Raw genomic sequence first — 14,919 nt, forward strand, 5'->3', positions numbered from 1 at the left:
TGACAGGGGCCAAGCCACAGTGTCAGATCCACGCCTTTTTCTCCAGGAGGAGAATGGACAGATGCTTTGATTGATGGAATATTTAACCAGGATTTTTTAAGAAATATCACTTATATAGCAGTCACCGCGTATGAGAATGGGCTATTTTACACAATAAGAACCTTATGTCGTGCTTTGTAACAGCTTCAGTGCATTAACCATGCACTATTCAAAGTGGCTGATTGACATTAAAAACCGTGCAGCCCTGCGAAATGCGTGCAAAACACCCAGGACCAGCGACTCCAACAGCGGGGAGAGCGTGGAAGATGTGCCCGGTGACAGCGACAAGGGGCCGAGTGAGAAGAACCCCGAGCTGACCAACCACCTCTGGACGGAAGGTAAGATGGTAAACCGAGACAAAAAACCTCCACCAAGGCCCGTGTAGCTAATTATTCAGCTCTCCAGACAGTCTGACAGACGTGCCGGGCTTGTGTGGAGGTTTGCCCTGGTCACGCGGAGTGTTTTTTAGCGGCAGGACGATGAGAGGAGTCGGGAGCGTGAGCTGCAGTTTCGGGTTCCTCCGCAGGTCAGAGCGCAGGGCGAAGCGTGCTCCGTTACCAAGGCGACGGGCAGCTAACGGGGCAGCTATGATTGTGTTTGTAAAAGCTAGAGGGACCATGGCTAGTCTTTCCGTGGTAGTTGCAGCGGCCATCTTGTGACTCCGAGAAAAACAAAATTCTATTCTAAATAATGTAAATACAGGGACAGAAAGTAAAAATTCAAAAATTTTGAATTTTTCACATTTGCATGATTACATGTGGAAATACATTTTGTGATATAGATGCAAAAATAAATAAATTAACAGTGGATTTTGGATATTTGAGTAACCTAATCAAATTTCACCTTATTGTTTGGGGTAGAAAATTTAATAAATCAGATTTACAATTATATATGAACAAATACTTAGGTAGGATCTGTCAAATTTCAAGTACACGATTGTAAAGTTTGGTGTATGTAGGTGCTACAGCTTTTAAGCTTTTAACTACTTTATAGCTATTTCCCCTCGCCATTACCCTCTGTTGTATTTGGAGCGATTTGTGCATGTTTAAGCAACCTTTAATCGCTTATTTTCAAGACTCCATATAGCCAGTCAACCCGCGTTCTGTTTTCCAATTTTATTTTCTTAATTGGTGATAAGCTTAGGGTTCCGTAGACATTTTATAACAGACACAAGCACAATGGCTTCTTTAAAGAGTTTTTCCCATTCAAGAATATATAATATTTAGTTTAAAATTGTTAATCGCTATGGTAACAGTCCCAATCTCTCATCATTTTGAAACCCATTAGTTTGCTTGAAATCGTGAGTAGAATCCTGCAGTTGGGAGTTAAGACATGGCGGATACAACTGTTACTGGTTACCACGGCTACGGTCCCTCTAGCTTTATTTAGACCGTATTGACAGGGCATGCTAACTGGCTAAGCTAACCCCAGCGACTCCTCCAGACAGCTCCGATGAGGACTAGCTTTTTTTAGAGACAGAATGCCGTGGGAAAAAGCCGAGAATCCCCCCGTTCTCTGGACATGGGCTTAGCGGACGAGCGTCAGACATGCGGCCGCAGCGGAGGGACAGCGGGATGCAGTGTGAGTGGAGCAGGGGCTGGGGTTGCTCTGCGCGGGCAGGGCAGGCTCGGGGTCTCGCTCTAACCTTGGAGGAGCGCACTTTGCATGAGGATGGAAACTTTGGAGAGGCTGCTTTGCTCTTATTTTACTGTGTAATAGCATGGTTTTGAAGAGCAGTACTGTTGCCAATATAGACGAATTGTCAGAAATACAAAAAAAAAAAAAAAAAAAGGCAAATTCTGTCTATTTATTTATTCATATGCTTATTTATTGATTTGTGTATTTATTTTAGTAAGCTATTTTTCAGCTTCCGGTTACATGTATTTTTTTTTCTTTTTTTCTTTTTTTTACTATTCAAAAGATAGGCTATTTTGTTGTAAATTCACAGATAGTTAAAGGTGCACTATTTAACTTTTCTGAGGATGTTAAATACCTTTAATTAAACAAACATATCTATCTTGCATTTATTCAGTTATAGACAATGATATTGCGAAAAGAGTACATCAAAAAACTGTGTAAAACGTGTGTATTCTTATTTGGGTGCTTACCTCTAGATTTGACCTTTAACTTATGTTGTTGCCTGCTTGTTTTCATGGAGAAGTTATCCTCTCAGAAAAGTTACATTGTGCATCTTTAATTAAAATATCATTATGCGTTGTACATCGTTTAAATGTTTCTGTATTTACCAATTCTACACGGCCAAGTTTTTATCACTTATTTTACAATGGCTTATTATAACGCATGAACATGGACTACACATGGGCTTCAGAGTGATGAAAGTGAGACCGTTTTCATAGCAATTAGCAATAAAAAATGGCATCTATAACATACCTAAACCCATAGTACATTCAATCCATTATATAAATTTGATATGTTTGAACTCCTGTGTTATTAAATGCACATAGTGTAACTTTCTGGAAGTGGAAACTCAACTACATGATTCCATGGAAATACAACGTAAAAAGCCATGCTTTCTACATGAAGATAAATACGTTTTATGGCATATTGTGGAATATTATAGCCAAAGGAATAACATCTCCATGGAAACAAGCAGGAGGAGGAGGTTTGTGGAGATGCAAGCTCGCTCACAGTAAGGACGCCTGTTTTTATTTGTTTTTCAGCATAATAAAAACATCCATAATGAGAAAAAAAACAAAAGACATTTATTTAAGTCTATTTTTGGCAAAAGTTACATACTGTGGCTTTAAGTGGCATCACATTTCGACCTCCATGCATGTAGTTATTAATAAGCAATATCGTTTAATGTTTGAATTAGTTCCATTATTTACTGTCATCAGCTAATTGGACCTGGAAGTAATTACAGATGAAGGATACGGTTTCATTCAGCTGTTGTCTTTTTGTTTTGTTTTGTTTTTTTGTTTATTTTCCAGGCTACAAAATAATCAAAAAAATCGGCGAGGGAACGTTTTCGGAAGTGGTGAAAACCCAGAGCCTCAAAGATGGAAAGTTCTACGCCTGCAAAACCATGAAGCAGTCCATTAGCACGTATGTATTCTGTCCCTACAATTAGCGAGCTGCTTTTCATGTGTGGGTGATACCTGAGACCACGGCGTGAGACTGCACACATGTACAGGCCACTGACACGTAATGGTGCCACAGACAGGGGGGGAGGGGAAGAGAGGAGGAGGTGAGGGGAGGTGAGGGGAGAGGTAAGTAGGGGATAGGAGGTAGTAGGAGAGAGAAGGGAAGGAAGGGACAGGGCACGGTAGGGGAGAGGAGTAGAGGGGAGGAGAGAGGATAGGACAGAGAAGGGAGCATAGGAGAGAGGAGGAGAGGATAGAGGAGGAGTGGAAAGGGAAGGAGGACGGGAGAGAGGAGAGAAGAGAGGAGAAGGGAAGAGAGAGGAGGGAAAGGGAGGAGAGAGAGAGGTGAACGGAGATAAGATAGGAGAGGGGAAGTGTCGGAGCACAGGGATGCAAATCACTACCTTCATCAGCAGTGGTTTCAGACGACACAACATTCTATTGGTCTGTATGTCTCTTAGACAAAAGGGTAGGGCTACATGATTAATTACTATATTTTCCTTGTACTTTTTTTCTGTATAAAAAGTTTTTGCATGACCTCTCCTGTGGAGGTGTAGTCTTGAGTGAGTTTGGGTCAGATACATAGTGATACATAATAGTTTTGAGAGCTTTTGCCATGCCCCCTTTTTAGTGGACTAATCAATCAATAGCACGACTTTAGTCGACCAAGAATTTCAATCAAGAAAGTGATTGTGTTGACATATGTAGCGCTGGGCAATGTGGCAATAAAAAACAAATCATGCTCTGATCCCTTTGACAATGTGATTTTCTGGTGTTATCATCATACTCTGACTACATGTTTGCATGGACAATATAAAAAAATGCATGGCATTCACAGCTGTACTATCACTGTATTCACAAGGACATGTGCCTAATGTCTCTTGTGTTTGCTGTTCAGTCTGGAACAAGCCAACAACCTGCGGGAAGTCCAGGCCATGAAGAGGCTGAGCCCTCACGCCAACATCATCCAGCTCCACGAGCTCATCTAGTGAGTACTACAAAGCTCTAACGATGCAACAATACTGGAATATGGTGTATGCATGGGGTTTGGAGTGAGGAAAACCGTTGTCATGTCAATTAACTATTCAAAACTGTTAAAGCACACAAGAACACAACCTATTTAATAGTAGTATAATAGTATTTCAATATTTATGTGAACTATAGTTGTGTATTGAATGCACTCTTGAGAGTACTGCTGTTGCAGTGGTAAGAAGTAGATACAGCGTTGCAGCGTTAAATAATTATCATGTCTTTCAGAGCTTTTTACACCTCATCATGTTTACCATGTGATGGTAATGGGTTTTTTTTTGTTTTTTTTGTGCAGCGACAAAGAGACCGGAACAGTGTCTCTGATCTGTGAACTCATGGAGATGAACATCTATGAGTACATACAGGGTATGTACATATAACATCAGTAGTACTAGAACTATTTAATATTAGTCTGTCTACATTTCCAGAGCTCAAAATGCTCTGTTTCACCTATTCATGCACAAGCTCATGCCACTTGAATATGGGGACAAACCGAATAATGCATGAGTTGTAAAGGGACTACGAATGTAAGTCACAGCACTATCTAAAATGTGAGTGATTTGTGTGTGTTTTCTTTTCTGCAGGGAGAAAAACTCCTCTACCAGAGCACACAGTGAAGCACTACATGTACCAGCTGTGCAAGTCTCTGGAGCACATGCACAGGTAGGTCTACACGTCAGGTCACAGTACACTAGAACACATGCAAAAGTAGGCCTACACATCATATAATGCACAAGAACACAAGCACAGGTAAGCCTACATCATATCATTCTACAACAGAACATATGCACAGGTAGGCCTACATACCATAACATAATGGAGCTCAACAGTGACCCACCCCTCAGTTCTGTAAGTACAGTTTTTATAAATTTTTCCCATAGTTTTTCTCGATGAAATATCTATATTAAAAGTTGGAAAGCTTACCCTGGACTAAGCGGATACATGATAACTAACAAAATTTTCATTAGGTGAAATATAAAGGTTCATCTTTATATTTCACCAAATCTTGAGTTTTAAATTAGAATAGATTTTTTCCAAAAGTCAATGGAAATGTTATTTTCTGAACTGGAGAGAACTTCAAAGTGGGTGGGACTGTGGAGCTCCATAGTGCTCTGAATAAGCAGTCTATCCAGGGATGGTTTTCATGTGCGTCTTTGTTCTTTTCAGCTGTGGAATCTTCCATCGAGATGTGAAACCTGAGAACATCCTCATCAAGGTCAGATGGTTTTATGATAAGTGATATTTATTTGGCCAAAAACAAAATTTGACAAAAAAGTATAAAACTCAGAAGGCCCAGAAACCATCCATAAGTGTTGCCATTTATTATACTGTAATGTAGTTAATGCCAATTTACATCTGCAACTGTCACAAAAACATTTCATTGATGGCATGAAAACAAGTGTACAACAACAGGCCATGTGACAGGTCCAGTCTGTGGAGAGGCAAGCCCACTCAGACTCAAGAATAAGAATCCATAGCTCAAGAAATATTAATTATGATGAAAAATATGACCATTATTTCTATATGTGTTCACCTTTTATTGTCATATACAACAAAAGTAACGCTTTGACTCTCTCTGCCGTATCCCTCATGCTGCCCACGTGTCCTTCTTCTTGTAGCAAAATGTGTTGAAGCTGGGTGACTTTGGCTCGTGTCGCAGCGTGTACTCCTCCCCTCCTCACACAGAGTACATCTCCACACGCTGGTACAGAGCTCCAGAGTGCCTCCTCACTGACGGATACTACAGCCTCAAGATGGACATCTGGAGCGCAGGCTGTGTCTTCTTTGAGATCATGAGGTACTTGTACACAGTTGAAGATCATGAGACTCTTGCACATACTATGAGATCATGAGGTGCTTGTACACACTTTGGGGTCATGAAGTACTTGTACACACTTTAAGATCATGAGGTAAATGGTCGCATTTTTATATAGCGCTTTTCCACCTTCAAGGCACTGAAAGTGTTTTACATCAAGGAACCAAAGGCAGCATTCATCTGTGGGAGCTGGAATTGCACCACCAACCTGTGGGTCAGTGGAACTGAACGCTCTACCATTGATATTTATGTCAAGAGCGGGATTTGAACCACCAACCTTCGGATCATCAGTGGGCAAACACAACCAACTGAACTATTGTTGCCCATCAGTACACACTTTGAGATTACAAGATACTTTTACACATCATTTGACCATTGAGATCATGACATACACTTTGAGATCACGTTGTACTTGTACACACTTTAATATCATGTTGTACTTGTACACACTTTGAGATCATGAGGCACTTGTACACACTCCGCTCACCCGTTTATACACAAAGACACATTTGAATGGGGAAACAGAGGGGGGAGTGGCTGAGAACAGTTTAAACCTGAGATAGGGATTATCCTTCTCAAACAGGGCAACACACAGGCTCAGCTTTCACAATGAGATTCAGAGTTGGCACGGCCAGCTCTGAATGCTTCTGAAAATGTGTTCATCCTCTATCTCATACCACTCTTTTTACCACGTCATATTAGATGGACAAAAGAACATGGTTTCAACTTGCCAGAGAAAACATGCATTGTCTTTCAAGTATCAAATTTATGTTATACGGCAAAAAAAAGTCTCTGAAGTCTCCTGCATGTGTAAAACTGTCAGTATCACATTTTAACATGAAACCAGCATGAAATTACACGTCAAAGCTTTATATGAAATTATCATGGCATTACATGATAAGAAATGAATTTGAAATAATTTGATATGTAAAACGAGGAAGTTATGTTGACTTAATGTGCTGTGGAGAAGATGATCCTTTCTACTTGTGAGCCGGAAATTACGAGTGCATTTTGTTCAAGTGCTTTTGTGCTCGTAGTGAAATTAAACACTCTTTCTTGAATACATGCAAACAGTGTCAACAAGTAAATTTACAGAAGACAGTAGCCTACAGATCGCTCAGGAAAAAGGGAAAACAATACCTGCTTTTTATTTAAGTAGGAACAGCGGTGGAAGAAGTATGGTACTCACTTTTATAAAGTAAAAATATAGATACCAGAGCAAAATAAATACTCAAGTAAAAATATCACATGAAAAAATAAATCTACTCTAAGTAAAAGTATTAAAGTACCTGTATAGTGTACTTCAAGAGTAAAAAGTAAAGTATGTTGTGCATATTTTGAGATGTAATAATGATTCAAATGTATTGATTTTGATATAGATTTGTCCTGAATTTTGTTCAACATTCTACCTGTTTTTTTTAATTTGTTGTTATATTTTTGTTGGCTCAGATTATGAATGTGTTAAAAATAAACCTCTCAGCCTTTTCAGCAGGTCTCAAACAATAATGAAAAATACTTTTACTTTTCAGTCCTGTTGAAAAATGTAGTTTAGTAAAAGTACAGATACTTGCTCTCAGATGTATTAAGTAATGTAAGTAAGTATGTAAGTCAAAGTAAAAAGTATCCACTTTAAAATTTACTTAAGTAAAGTTCAGATGCCTTAAAATGTTACTTAAGTACAGTACTTTACTACTTTACTGCTACTTACCACTTAGTATTTATAAATGTGCATTAAACTTGTAAATGCTGCATAATTATGGAGGCAAAAGAAACAACACTACTGTCCACCATGGTAAGAGGTCAAAGGTTATTTAGGTTATTTTCATCTCAATGACTCAGGCATGAGAATGATTTCCCAGTTCTCCTGTAGAAAATACGACATGAGCAATGTCCCACTCAGCAAGTCATATTCACTACAATTCCCATTGCACATGAAGGAAACAAGGCAACAATGGAGGCTCAGTCCACTTTTGTGTGCCTGTATGGACGTGGTGAGATAAGTGCTATGTCGTTCTGAGTATTTCCACCAGTAGGAGTAGTGTCCAGATAGCGCAACTCCTCCGTCACATTTTATCTCCATCTATCTGTATTGATGTAACTTGGAAATCCACTTTCTTATTTCATAATTCAACAAAAGTTATGTTGTTGTGGTGTCAGCTGACCCTCTCCCTGTGTGTGTTCCAGCCTGAACCCTCTGTTTCCTGGGACTAATGAGTTGGACCAAGTTGCCAAGATCCACGACGTGCTGGGGACCCCGGACCAGAGCGTCCTGCACAAGTTTAAGCAGTACGTGCACTGCTCTCTCACACTATTCATACTAGGACTCCTCAGAGCCAGCAGATAAGTCAGAGAACAGTGGGTTTTTTGGGGGGGGTAATTAAAAAATACAGTAATATGTTAGTCTCATATTGACACCCATTTCAATTCACTTCAAACAATATTTGATTACATTTTTGGTAATCATTATTTGTTTTTTTAAAGGGCAAATAATAATGCAATAATTAAGATTTGCACAACTTGTCATGAGTCTGTCTCAGGAGGTTGTTTTATAGTGCTAAAAACTACACTCGAAACACACACCTGTTTTTAATGTTTTATTTGGACTCATACTTCTTTGTTGTGTTTGTTTTTCTGTTTGTATTGTATTTTAAAAGGAAGAAAGAAAAAAAACGTTTAGACACACTTTTTACCCAATGTTTTTTCTTCAATGTCACGATTGTTTACATTGAAGATTCTAACTGAAGGCATCAAAACTATGAATGACACATATGGAATGTAGTAAACAACAAATTGTGAAATAATTCTTTCAGATTCTTTAAAATTGCTTTTACACTTTTCTTTGATCACTGCTTTGGACTTTTGGCATTCCACTAATGAACTCTGCCAAGGCAAAGCTGTGAAGCCTAAGGGTTTGTAGCACTGTCAACAAAGGAAAGGGTGGCTACTGTAAGGAGTTATTTTACTTTCTTTTCTGAGCAATCATGTACATCTTGCTTCATATCTTTGATGTCTTCAGTTTGTATGTACAATGTATAAAGTAGTAAACAAATAAAAAACATTGAATGAGGTAGCCCTGTCACAATTACGAACTTTGAATCACGATATATATTACTACAGAAATATGTTGCGATAAACGATAATATTGACACTACTTTATGACACAATGCAGGGTAATCCCAGGAAAACAGATTTTTAAATAGTATCATTAAAAGGCCTGGGCTGCAACAAGTAGGTGTCAGAAATAACCAATTAGCTACAAAAGTTACTTATTCAGCCCTCTGCAGCGCAAAACTAACATAAAATACATAAAGATTGCAAAAATCTTGCAAAGAAATTGTACACACAATAAATATTGAGCCCCAAAACATATTGTTCCAGCTTTCATATATTGAACAATAAATCAATTTTGTAATTATCGTGACAGGCCTAGAATGAGGTGTGTCCAAACCTTTGACTGTAGTGTACCACACAAGTTACTTAGAGATCACCATAGATGAGTAATGAGTGGAATGCATTGTATATTATTGTCAGGTGAATGTGCTAACCCTTGTGGTGTGTTGCAGGTCCAGAGCGATGCGTTTTAACTTCCCTCAGAAGAAAGGTACAGGGCTGTCTCGGCTCATCCCAAACTGCCCTGCCCCCGCCCTGTCCCTGCTCTACCAGATGTTGGCCTACGACCCCGACGAACGCATCAGCGCCGACACCGCCCTCCGCCACATGTACTTTAGAGACATCAGGTACAAACACGTGTACTTTAGAGACATCAGGTACACAGCCGTATGTCCTTTAGAGATATCAGGTATGAGCGCATATTAGCAGTTTGAGAAATAATTTTTTTTTTGTCAAGGTCTGTCAACTGTATGCAGCATGTAATCATATTTGTTTGAAAACTGAATTGCAGCAGCTAAAACACCTCTAATGAATCCTCAAATCAATGTGCCATAGGCTATGTTCATACGCACACCAAAAATCTGATCACGATCTAATTTCTGGATAACCTTGCAAAACAAGATGGATTCTCATGATATTTATGAGTTCACAAATCCGTCTAGAGACACTCCAGCTTTAAGGTTCAAATTTGCCTAGCAGCAGTCGGACCAATCACAGAGCAGATGAACCAAAACAATCATGGTGACACCGACAGAAGTACATCAGCCTATTTTAGTGTCAATATGGATGATTTTGTTAATGAAAAACATGCAGAGGGAAGCGTTTTGTTAAATCCAGTTGACATCTTCACCAGTTCACCAACAACATGTGCTACATTGTTGTTTTGGATCAATATTGTGATTCAAAATGCCAAAATTATAACATGACGATACACAAATGTCATAGATTTTATTATAAAGCAGACACATGCACAATATGTCTGCTTTAAACAACAGTGTATTTGACTTGTCTCTCTTCAGACTTGCAGAGAAGAAAGCTGAGAGCCTCCAGCGGGTGGGAAATGTGGACAGTTTGGACAGCAGTGGGGTGCATAATTCTTTGGAGCACCTGTGGCGTCCCACCAGACTGGGCCGACCTCTGCGGGGGCGCCACACCAGGCAGACCGCTCTCAGTGTAAGGACAATAGCAGCTCTGCTTCATGTCCTCATTACATAAACACGTGGATTACAAACACGTCAGATTACAAGTCAATCCACAATAATACAGTGTACAATGTGTTGTATCAGTGCACTTAATAAACATTCCAAAATAGTGCAATGAAAGACTATAGCAACAGTAAACACACAGTAAAACTAATACCTACAGTGTATAATACAATATGACAATTATGGATCATTTGAAATGTAAATAAAATCCATAGTTTTATAAATGATAAGCAAACTATTTTGTTCATTCCACAATACTGTATCTTATACTGTGCAAAGGTGGGTAGTGTAGCCAAACATTGTACTCAAGTAAGAATCCATTTACTAAAATAATATTAACACTAATATTAATAAAGTTAAGTACAAAACATGGGCGACAGTGGCTCAGATGGTAGAGTGTTGACTGATCCAAAGGTTGGTGGTTCAAATGCCACTCTCGAAATAAAAATCATCAGTAGAGCGGTCAGATCCACTGACCCACAGGTTGATGGTGTGATTCCAGCTCTTGTAGATGAATGCTGTTGATGTGTCCTTGGGCAAGACATTTAACCCACCTCGCTCCCAGTCTCTGTGTACACTGTTGTATGTAAGTGCGTGGGACTGCGTGAGTGGTTCCTTGATATAAAGCGCTTTGAGTGTCTTGAAGGTGGAAAAGTGCTATATAAAAATGTGACCATTTACCATTACAAGTAGTAAGTATTCGGTTGACTATCTGGATGAAACCTCTGATTTATAATTGAAATACAAACAATACATTAAAAATAATGCACAAACCCCGGTATTTTCAAGGGATAGGTACAAAAATGTCTATAGTGTTTGAAAACTACCCAGTGAAATACAGTTTATTAAAAAGTGTTTCTACTGATCGCTAACACCAGACGCCGCTCTGTCTCTCCCCAGCACAACCTGAAGCATGTAGCAGAGCCCCTCAGACGGAACCTCCCACACTACTCCACAGAGCTGCCCAAGCTCAGCCTGGTCGTGCCCCAGATCTCCTTCCCCATGTCCACCATGCCTGCCTACACCGTCACCCACCGTGGCACACTGCCAGCCATCACCGCCAAGAAGTGCCACCCCCGCCTGGCCAAGGCAAGTACAGACTGGCCTACCCGTTCACAACAAGGATTTACAAAAGTGCATATGACAGGTTAAACTACTCAGTTCACCAAATATAATTTCAAAGATTTTACTGAAAAGTCTTGCAGAGTCTCTTCTATTTATGTTTTGTATTATTTTAGTGAAGTTTATAATTTTACTTCCTGGTTGGCAGTTGATGACATAAGAGGTAATTCCATAACTGTTACCTAGCAACCATAATGTTAACAAGGGCCAAAAGTTTTGGAAGAACACTTCCTGTATTTTTGTACTTTTCCTCTCAACTTTTCCCGACAAACTGCCACTTAACTATGATAAATACCACAGGTACTATCCCACCAAACCAAGTCAGAATGAAAACACATGAAAACCTGTCATAGGAACATACCATTCAACTTCAAATTGGTTCACATGCAAATTAAATTGCACAGATTTTATTAAATGTATAATTGTCTTTTTTATTATTAATAGTCTGTTTGGGTGTGAGCCACTAGTTAGCATTTTGATTCCAGCTATTGGCAGCGTTTGCTGCCATTGTGTTGTTTGGCAATACACGTCACCTGCCTCCAGTCCAGTCTGGTGTAACCATGGACTGTATATATAAGTGGACATAGCTAACAAGCTCACCGCCGTGTTACATATAGAAGTGAACATGGGTGCACTTCTGGCTTCATCGGTTCCAATTCACTTTACATTGAAAAACAGTCACCCCTCTCTTGCTGCAGTGAGCCTCGTCATTTTGGTAATAAAATGTATTGTATTTTTACTTATATTCTGTGTCCGTAAATCAAGATATGAATATAAATAACAGACAATTCAAGCACTCGTTCTGTGCTAAACCAGCGCTGCGAGCAGGAAGGGGCGTTACCTTCAACAACCTTGCTTCGGATAGGCTCTTTGGTTGCTATGATACTCACGGTTGGAATTCCAAATCTGCCCCATAACTGCCTCGATGAGCTCCATGTGACTGGAAACAAATGCTGTGAGTGACGTCACACTCCCTTAGTCCACTTCTTAACTAAGAGCAAAAAATATGGGTTCTACACATTGATTTCTCACATTTGCTAAATGCTAAAACATGGAAAGAGTTGGTGTTAGCTTGTTTTTAACGTATCTGATTAACTGTTAATATCTTACATTAACATACCAGACAGATATCAGGTCTGTCTATTTTTCATGTAGCTGAATAAATATAAATGTGTTATGTGAGCGTGCTGTACTGCTGTTCAGCCTGTTGTTCTCTATTTTGTTGTTATTATTATAACTTGCCTTTAAAGATAAAATGTCTGTTCTTCGTCTCGGATTTTCTAAAATAAATTTCCCCAAAATATATGCAACTTATTGTCCAGTGCGACTTGTGACTATGTTTATTTTCTTCATTATTATGTGTTTTTTGTCTAGTGCGACTTACACTCCAGAGCAACTTCTAGGGTTATAGTCCGGAAAATACAGTAGTTATATTTTCCTTTATGTTGACCTTAGGGTTTATTCATCTGTCCACAGCCCAGGGATGAGTCACACCGAGCGGCTTACAAGACGTACTACATGCCCCCTCTGGAGCGCAAACGTGGAGCCTACTGAGAGCGCCCCGGAGTCTCCACAGACAAGACACTCACCTGAAACTGGACTATACCCAGGACTATGGTCTACGGATTGTCACTGTTTTCACATCATGTTTTTGGTACCTTGGTCTTTCATTTTGAATGTGCATCTCAGACTGACTTGAACTTGGTGCTAGTGTTCAAAGGAGATTGGCGTTTGTGCATAGCAGGTAAGGATATAGTTGCATCACCCACTTCCAATCAGCAATAATGAGAAAAAAGACATTAAAGCATTACACAATGTAACTACACAAATCATGAAAATCTAATCCACACAGTCCTGTCTACTTCCAAAATTAATATTCAAAGCAGTTGTACTTAAAATTATGTCTCGTAAGGTGGAATCCACTGGTCTGACATTACGGTACTCTATTTTAAATGTATTCACTTTGTCAATGACCATTGCTGAATTTCCTACATTCTATAGGACAATAATATTTAATAAAGATGGGAGCAGCTAAAATTAATATTGTTAAAATGCTGATTTTTGTTATAATACAGTGAGTTCTAGGCTCGTATGTGAATATGACATGAGCACATTTTATGGAGTACCCTTCCCTAAACGCTACATTGTGGTGTTTTAAAAATTGAGGGAATAGAAATTAGAACCAAACTTAAAACACACTTAAAGGGCCCATATTACACTATTTTCTGATCTGTGTTATAATGTTGTTTCCTCATCAAAAACATATCAGAAGGTTTGTTTAATTCACACATGTTTAACACACAAACCCTGAGTTTTTCTCTCGAACAGAAAACACTCCAAGTTGTGATGTCATGCGGTAATACAGGAAGTGCTCCAGTGTTTTTAAAGTCCATACAGCTTCAGTAGAATCATTTGGATGATTTCAGCCTCAGAATTGCCAATCTCTCTTAAGGTAAAAGGTAAAAGGTAGCTACCGTTACATGACAACGATCTTGGGAAATGCAGACATCCTAATGATCCAGGATTAGCCAGACATGTGTGAATGAAACAATACATGACTCCAGGTATGTTTTTGATGAGGTAACACCATTTTAACATGACTAAAAGCTTGTATTAGTAAATTTTGTGTAATATAGGACCTTTAAGAACCTAGATATTGAAAAGTAATGGTATATGAATGGCTTAAGTAGTACACAAGTGCATTTTGTATAATTGCTCATTTTAATACTGTGAATTAGCTCTGAGCAAATGGCATTCCTGAGCACTGTCTTCCTGTAAACTAATGGTGTATTTATAATAATCATACCACTATCATGTAATGCAGTACTGTCCTTATCCTGACAGTACCCTGAGCCTTGTATAGTGTATATAGTGTCCAACACAAAGAGATTGGGAGCATCTAAAAAGTCCCGGAGCAGATGAATGTTGTGAATGTAGCCTCCTTTGGTCTGAGCTGTGACTGCAGACTTTAACTCATTAAAATCACTCACTTTGACTCATGTTTGTGGTTCATTCAGAAAGACGTCAAGATTTCAACAGTGGTGGAAAAAGTACTTGAATTAAAAGTACAGTTATTGCTGGGTTTCAGATGAAATCACAACATTTTATAGGCCAATAATATTTAATTCAGATGGGGGCAGCTAAAATTAATATTAAAATGCAAATGTGTTATGTGTTACGAAAAGAAATGATCAGGTTAAACATTTGTGTATTT

General features: G+C 39.0%; 1 protein-coding gene across 1 annotated transcript; it reads left to right on the forward strand.

Annotated features, from left to right (window-relative positions):
* Positions 1-46: 46 nt before the first annotated feature.
* Positions 47-13,270, forward strand: LOC117390570 (MAPK/MAK/MRK overlapping kinase-like). Its single transcript, XM_033988330.2, has 12 exons — positions 47-377; positions 2,991-3,105; positions 4,042-4,131; positions 4,468-4,538; positions 4,757-4,835; positions 5,340-5,388; positions 5,792-5,970; positions 8,173-8,274; positions 9,552-9,725; positions 10,398-10,551; positions 11,484-11,672; positions 13,182-13,270. The coding sequence occupies exons 1-12, from the start codon at positions 200-202 to the stop codon at positions 13,257-13,259; spliced, it is 1,458 nt and encodes a 485-aa protein (XP_033844221.1). The 5' UTR covers positions 47-199; the 3' UTR covers positions 13,260-13,270.
* The last annotated feature ends 1,649 nt before the right edge of the window (positions 13,271-14,919 follow it).

This window comes from Periophthalmus magnuspinnatus, chromosome 22, assembly GCF_009829125.3.
Source record: "Periophthalmus magnuspinnatus isolate fPerMag1 chromosome 22, fPerMag1.2.pri, whole genome shotgun sequence".
Classification (NCBI taxonomy): domain Eukaryota; kingdom Metazoa; phylum Chordata; class Actinopteri; order Gobiiformes; family Gobiidae; genus Periophthalmus; species Periophthalmus magnuspinnatus.